At 21.0% G+C, this 8,379-nt stretch overlaps 1 protein-coding gene across 1 annotated transcript in view; it reads left to right on the forward strand.

Moving 5' to 3' along the window:
• LOC117171110 (extensin-like) overlaps window positions 1-8,379 on the forward strand; it is a 95,695-nt gene that overhangs the window by 41,269 nt on the left and 46,047 nt on the right. Inside the window, exons 7-8 of the mRNA XM_033358164.1 lie at window positions 3,640-3,705; window positions 3,802-3,929. Of these exons, the coding sequence (XP_033214055.1) occupies window positions 3,640-3,705; window positions 3,802-3,929 (194 nt within the window). The remainder of the gene's footprint in view (window positions 1-3,639; window positions 3,706-3,801; window positions 3,930-8,379) is intronic.

Genomic DNA, 8,379 nt, shown 5'->3' on the forward strand with positions numbered 1-8,379 from the left:
TCGAAAGAATTCCAGCTAAATAATTCTCATTTTAGTTCAAAATTTATCTTTTAGTTTAGAAATAAAATTACTTGGTTGAAATTTAAACTCTTGTTAAAAATTATATATTTTTTCTGTGAAGGATCATCATTTTAATTAAAAATTCATTTCTTCGGTTTAACTATTTTTCTGAAAATCGATTTTTGTTGTTGTTAAGGATTAAATTTTTAACGAAAAATTCAACAATTTAACTTTATTTTAAAAATGAAAACATGAATTTTTGACAAATAATTTTATTTTTAACTAAATAGTATAATTTTCAACAAAGTAATTGAATTTATAAGTCGAAAAGATGAATTTTTAACAAAACATTTGAATTTGTAACTGGAAAAACATTTTCTTTTTAAATAATAAACAATTCAATTATTTGAGAAAATACGAATTTTCAGACAAGAAGAATAATTCTACACCAAATAGTTCAATTTGCTATCAAATTGTTTAATTTTCAATCCAAAAGTTAGAATTTTCCACAAAACAGACGATTTTTCAATCCATAAATGTGAATATTCAACAACAACAAAATTAATTCTTAACCAAACGCAAAAAAAAGAATTTGCGACAATATATATTAAATTTTTCAAGTCAAAAAGACGAATTTTCTACAAAAAGATTTAATTTTAAAACCGAAAACATAGATTTTCAACAAGGAATTTCATTTTTAACCAAATAGTATTATTTTCTTCAGAACATTTGAATTTTCAACCAATAAAAATATGAATTTTCTAAACAAAAAACTTGGGAGTAAAGTAGTAAAATTCAAGTATTTATTATTTTAATAATTTTGCTCAATTTAGAAAAATGATTTCTAATTTATCTATAGTTGCAGGGCATACGAATGAAAAATTTTGTTGATTTTTTTTTTGTTGAGAATTATAATATTTTTAAACTGAAAATGTAACTATTCTACAGTTGAATATTTGATAATTTCATTAAAAAATTTATACATTTGGTTTAATATTCATTTGTTGACTAAAAATCGTATTATTCAATTTTTTGTTAAAAACGATATTTTTTATTTGGAAATTCATTTTTTTCAACTTAAAACTTAATTATTTCAGTTTTGGTTGACAATTTATCTTTTTTAGTACAAATTATTTTGTTGTTGAAAATGCAACTATTTTAGTTAAAGATTTATCATTTTAGTTGAAAAAATTCATCAATTAGGTTGATAATTAATTTTTGAAACTAAAATATAAATATTCCATTTTTCAACTAATTGTTAAAAATTAGTCTTCTTTAATTAATAATTTAACTATTTCGTTGAAAATTCACGTATTTTGTTGAAAATTTGTGATCTTTGGTAGAAAATGATCTTTTTCTTTGCAAGTTAATCTTCTTGTTTAAAAATTTTTCTTTTTGGTTAAAAATGTAAGTATTGCAGTTAAATAATGATAATTTCAGTTGGATATTCATCTTTTAGGTTGAAAATAAAATTACTTGGTTGAAAGTTAAACTCTTTTGTTAAAAATTAATTTTTCTAGTTGAAGATTCATTGAATGTTCAAAAAAGAATGTCATTTTTAATTGAATAGTATTATTTTTTACAAAACATTTGAATTTTCAACGAATAAATATTAACTTTCTACCAGAAGAGATGCATTTTTTAAATAAAAAAGACGACTTTTCAACAACAACAAAAATTAATTTTCCATCTAAATGATCGTAACAAAATTCAATTTTTCATTATTTTAATAATTTTGCTCAATTTAGAAAAATGATTTCTAATTTATGTATAGTTACAGGGCATATGAATAAAAATAAGTATCGTTTATTTTTCTTGGAAAATTTACGTATTTTCTTAAACAAAAAAAAAACGAATTTTTTGTGAAGATTCATAATTTTAATTTAAAATTCATTTCTTTGCTTGAAAAATTATTTTCTTTTATTGAAAACTTGTTTTTTCTTTTGATGAAAGGGAGTTTTTTTCCAGAAAATTTAAATATTGTTCTGAAAATCTTTTTTTTTTTTTTTGTTAAGAATTGAATTTTTTAAAGAAAATTCAACTGTTCTATTTTTATTAAAATTCTATCTTTTTTATGATAATTTAACTGTTTGGTTAAAAATTGATATATTTTATTTAAAATTTAAACATTTTTTTAAAAATTCTTGTAATTTGTGGACAATTCATTTTTTTTTTAAAATTTTTATAATAATATTTATTTATTTATTATTAATTATTTATTATATATTTATTATAATGAATATTGATTGAAAATTCATCTTTTTAACAATTTCTATGTAAATTGGTCTGTTTTGATTAAAAATTCAATTATTTCGTTAAAAATTTGCGTATTTTGTTTAAAAAAAATTGATTTTGTTGGTAAAAAATGTTGCTTTTTCTTTAAAAGTTAATCTTCTGGTTAAAAAATTCTTCTTTATCGTTAAAAATGTAAGTATTCCAGTTAAATAATTCTCATTTTAGTTGAAAATTCAACATTTTTTAATTAAAAACTTATAAACTTCAATTGTAAGAGTTCAAAATTTAACAGTTCCACTTTGAGTGCTTTCATTTGCAGCTCGGTTTTTATTCGCCTTTTTTGCATTAATGAAAGTGTTTATTTCTTTAAATACAAATTTTTTGAGTTGAAAATTCAACTGATTTGTTGAAAATTCATCTTTTCGACTTGCAAATTCAACTATTTTGCGGAAAATTGTATTATTTTGCGGAAAATTATACTATTTATTTGGAAATGAAATTAATTTTTTTTGGTTGGTTAAGAATTAACTTTTTTGTTGAAATTTCACATTTACGGGTTGAAAATTCAATTGATTTGTTGAAAATTCATCTTTTTGACTTGAAAATTCAACTATTTTGCGGAAAATTTTATTATTTTGCGGTAAATTATACTATTTATTTGGAAATGAAATTAATTTTTTTTGGATGGTTAAGAATTAACTATTTTGTTGAAATTTCACATTTACGGGTTGAAAATCCATCTTTTCGGCTTGAAAATTCAACTAATTTGCGGAAAATTGTATTATTTTGCGGAAAATTATACTATTTATTTGGAAATTAAATTAATTTTTTTTGCTTGGTTAAGAATGAACTATTTTGTTGAAATTTCACATTTACGGGTTGAAAATTCATTTTTTAGGCTTGAAAATTCAACTATTTTGCGGACAATTGTATTATTTTGTGGAAAATTATACTATTTATTTGGAAATGAAATTAATTTTTTTGGTTGGTTAAGAATGAACTATTTTGTTGAAATTTCACATTTACGGGTTGAAAAATCAACTGTTTTGTGGAAAATTCAATTTACTATTTATTTGGAAATGAAATTAATTTTTTTTTGTTGGTTAAGAATGAACTCTTTTGTTGAAATTTCACATTTACGGGTTGAAAAATCAACTGTTTTGTGGAAAATCCATCCTTTTGGTTTGATGAATTTACTTTGTTAAAAATTCTATTTTTGTTTTAAAATAATGCAAATCGATACATAAAAAATTGCAGTCAAATCTCACTTTTAAACGTTAAAAATGGTCAAATTTGCCAAGTTTTCAATTTACAGTTTAACGGTCTTCAAAACAGATTAAATTTAAATTATAAGGCAAATTAAATGAGTTCTTTTGAAGAAAAAATCATTATTTTAATTTTCAGCTCAATTTCAAACCATGAACATCGGAGCCTTGGGGCAACCCAACGTTGTTACAATTCAGCATCAGGGTAAAATATAAATATTTGTTGTCTAAAATTTTGCAATGTGGGGTCGCATTTATTGTCAAGATTTCTTTATCGTGATTTATATTTATTTCTTGGCAGATATTATCCAACATCCTCAAAGCAGTGTCGTTACTCTACCAGCCACTATTCTCACGGCTACCGTGGCAGGAACACCTGGACCAGCTGGAGTCCATTCAGGACATTTGCAATCAGCTGATCAAGCTCAGGTAACTCTATTTTTATTTTTTTTTATTTTTGTAAGTACATTTTTTAAATAAACAAACATAAACTTGAAAAAATAAAATTATCCAAAAAATTGCACTTTTTTGATATATTAATTAAAAAACAATTTATTTAAAATCAAAAGTGGTTGCCAGAGGGATTCATACTGTCGAAAAAAACATATTTATTTTTATAAAAATTCATTATTTTGTTATTTTGTAACATAAGTGCACAAAACTTGCAAAAATTTATTAAATAATTTTGTCACAGTTTAATGTTGATTAAACACATCTAAAATTTTAGTAATTTCGTTCTAAAGAAAATTTTCATATTTTTTATTTCCCAGAAAACATTTAACAAATTTATTTTAAATCCATTTCTTCCGAAATATTAAAGGTTATTTTTACAAATAATAAATTTTTTTAAATCGGGAAAAACAGTGAATTTATTTTTTGACCGGGAATTTTTCAAATTTTTTAGAAAAAAAATGTTTCCAAGTTTGATTTTAACAATTTTGAGAAATAATTAGATGAATTGTTTTTTCTGCTTGTTATTATTGTTTTTATTATTTTTATTTTTTATTTTTATTTATTATATTATTTATTTTATTATATTATTTATTTTAATTTTTTATTTTTATTTTTATTATTTTTATTATTTTATTATTATTTATATATGTTATTTCTGCTATCGCTCAGCTTACAATGCGTAATTTAAAAATCTTGCAATTAAAAAATTTTCCATTTTTATTCTTAAGATATTATTTTTAATTTAAAGAGTTTTAAAATTCTGTCGTAAGGACTTGAACACTAAAAAATTAAAAGCGTTTGAAGTTGAAAATTTGGTATAAAAAACATTATTTTATCGTTCTGCTTAAAACTTTATATACTATTTTCATCTTAAAAATAACTTCATAATAATATATTTGTAATTAAATTTTTTAATTCAATTTCAAATATTGTTTCAGTTTAAAATATTTCAATTTCAAATTTTTTAATTAAGAAAAACAATAATTTTTGACTATTTAGCAATATTTGACTTTTTATTTATGACAAGTCAATTGAAGCCAAATATAATGCTTTTAATTTTTAAGTCAAATTGTTGAGTTTTTAAGTACAAAAAATTTAATTAATTTGAAGAAATATTTAGAAGTTATAAAAAGATTCAAAATAATCATAGAAATTGAAAACAAAAATTTTTTTAACCTTCTAGATTCTTTTATAACAATTTTGGAAAATCTTTAAAAATCTTTTTTAATATTCTCTTAAAATAATTTTTCAAATTGAAAAATCATTTTTAATTTTCCTAGAAATCGTAGAAAAATGTTTTTATTCTTTTGAAGGCGTTCACAATTTTTAAAAAGATTCTACATTTTTTGTTTGAAATCTACAAAAATCTACATTTTTTAAATTAGGCTATCATTTCAAGTTTTTAATTAATTTTGAATCTTTTCAACATTTTTTTTATTTTTGCAGGATTTCCTAAAAATTGTATAAAAAAAATCAATTTATTTTACAATATATTTAAAAGTGCCGAACAACATTTCAAAAATGATATTAAATTTAGTAAAATTTAAAACAAGTTCTAGATTTTTCAAGATTCTTAAATTAAATTTTGAAGCTTTTCAAGGATGTTTAATTTATTTAAAATGAAAGTAATTCAATTTCTAATTTAAAAAGTTTTCAGTTAAAGAAAATATGAGTTTTTTCAATGTTTAATGTTTCCAGCTTAAAATTTGTTAAAATAATATATAATTATGAAAATTCTGAAATTCAGTGATTGATTTTATAATTTAAATCATTGAAAATGATTCAAGTGGATTTCTATTTTTGCAAATGACTCTTTAATTTTTGAACTCTATAGTTTATAAAAGTTAAAATATCTAAAATTGGCAGCTTTAAATTTAAATTTAATTTTTTAATTAAAAGTTCGGAAATTAAAAATTGTTAGTATTTTATACGTGTAAATTATTGAGCATTTAAATAAAAAAATTTGGAATTAAAAAACTTTCAAACTTCACTTTAAAAAGTTCTAAATTCCACAGTTCCGTTTTGAGTACTTTAATTTGTAGTTTATTTTTTATTTCAAATAGAAAACTGTTTAGCTATACAGTTTTAATTTTTTTAATTTAATGGCAGTGCAAACTGTTTGCGAACCGGCAAAAAATTGGAAATTGATCTTTTTGGTTGAAAATTCAACTATTTGGTTAAAAATGTTTTTTTGTTGAAAAAAAAATACATTGTAATTAAATATCAAAAATTTATTTTAAAAAATTAAAAAAGAAAATGCGGTTAAAAGTTTTTCTTATTGGTCTCTTTCATCTTTTGTATTTGAAAAATCAACTGTTTGGTGAAAGATTTATTTTGATGTTGTTGAAAATGTAATTATATTGTTGAAATTTCGTTTTTTGGTTGGTTGAGAATTAACTTATTGGTTGAAAATTCACGTTTTCGGGTCGAAACTTCCTTGAAAATTCAACAACTTTGTTTAAAATTTAATTATTTGATACAAAATAAAAGTTTCTTGTAAAAAATTCGTTTTCTCTATTAAAATTCTTCTTTTTTTTTGGTCGGAAATTAATCTTCTTACTTGAAAATTTTACTATTTGGTTAAAAATGTATGCATATTGTTGAGAATTCATCTTTTTAAATAGAAAAATAATCTTCTTGGTTGAAAATTCGTCTTTTTTTATTTAAAAATGTATCTCTTCTCGTAGAAAATTCATGTTTATTGATTAAAAACGCAGCTGTCTGATTGAAAATACATCTTGAAAATTCAACTATTTTGCGGAAAATTATACTATTTATTTGGAAACGAAATTAATTTTTTTTAGTTGGTCAAGAATTAACTATTTTTTTGAAATTTCACATTTACGGGTTGAAAAATCAACTGTTTTGTGGAAAATTCATCCTTTCGGTTTGATAAATTTACTTTGTTAAAAATTCTATTTTTGTTTTAAAATAATTTTTTCAGCCTGAAATTTTTTTGTATCAAAAATTCATATTCTCTTGTTGAAAATGTAACTGTTTTATAGAGAATTTGTCTTTTAAGCCTGAAAATTCAACAATTTGGTATAAACGTTAACTATTTGGTGGCAAATTAAACGTTTTTTTTTGTAGAAAATTCGTTTTATTAATTGAAAATTTATCTTCTTGTTTGAAAATTCATCTATTTTATTAAAAATGTATTATTTTGTTGAAGAACTCTCTTTTTTGATCGGAAATAAATCTTTTTGTTTGGAAATGTAACTATTTGATTAAAAATGTATTAATTTTTTTTGCCTTTGCTTATTAAATATTTTAAAGTACATTTTTTAAACAAATATAAACTTTTAAAAAACAAATCGTGCGACAAAATTGCACAAGAAGCCTTAAAAAGAATTATGTTCTTTAAAAACTGTTTTGAAAAACAAAAAATGAAGAAAATTGATTTGTATAACTTAATTGCACAAAAATTTATAAAATAAATTTTTCACTTATAAATGTTGATCTAAAAACATCTAACATTTTAGTAATTTCGTTTTTAATAAAATTTTCTTATTTTTTATTATCCAGCAAGCATTCAACAAATTTATTTTAAATCAGTGTCTTTGGAAATAATAAAGATTATTTTTATAAATAGTAAAGTAAAATTTCTAAATCAGAATGGTGACTTTATTCGGAATTTTCTCAATTTTGTACAAAAATGGATTTATCACCTTTGATTCATTCACTCCTCATTTATCCTGACTTAATCAGGGAATTTTAGAAAATAATTATCGTTTTTATTTTAGAACAGGTAATTTTGATAAAGAAATATAATTTTACTTTGAAAATGGAATTTTTTACATGGAACGGGAATTTTTTAAAGAATTTATAATTCGGATTTACAAGAAAGGAGTTTTAAAAATCCCTTTTCCAAGTCAGAATTTGTCACAGTTTAAAAGTTTCATCTTTCAAATTAAAAAAAAAAGTACTTGAAGTAACTATTTGGTTGAAAATTTATATTTTTGATTCAGAAATCAAACTGAAAATTTGAATGGCCATATTTTGTTGAAAATTGATCTCTTCTTGTTCAAAATTCAAAAATTTAGATGACAAGTTATATTTTTTAATCGAAAATTTAACCATTTTATTAAAAATCTACAAATTTGGTAAAAAAATCCATTTTTTTGTGTATAGAAAACTATATTTTTTATTTGCAAGCTAATCTTCTTCAAATTAAGTTATCGGAATTTACTGAAATCCTATATTATTATAAATTACTGAAACCCATTGAATTCTCTAATTACCTGAATTTTCTAAATTCCTTAAAATTTCTAAATTCCTTAAAATTTCTAAATTCTATTTAATCCCTAAATTTTAGATGAATTCATCAAGTCATAAAATAAATATTTGTACGCTAAACTATTGACAGTTGCGTGAATAAATGTTTGAAATTAAACAATTTTAAATTAAAAAGTTTAAATAACTGAAA

Source organism: Belonocnema kinseyi, chromosome 1, assembly GCF_010883055.1.
Source record: "Belonocnema kinseyi isolate 2016_QV_RU_SX_M_011 chromosome 1, B_treatae_v1, whole genome shotgun sequence".
NCBI lineage: Eukaryota > Metazoa > Arthropoda > Insecta > Hymenoptera > Cynipidae > Belonocnema > Belonocnema kinseyi.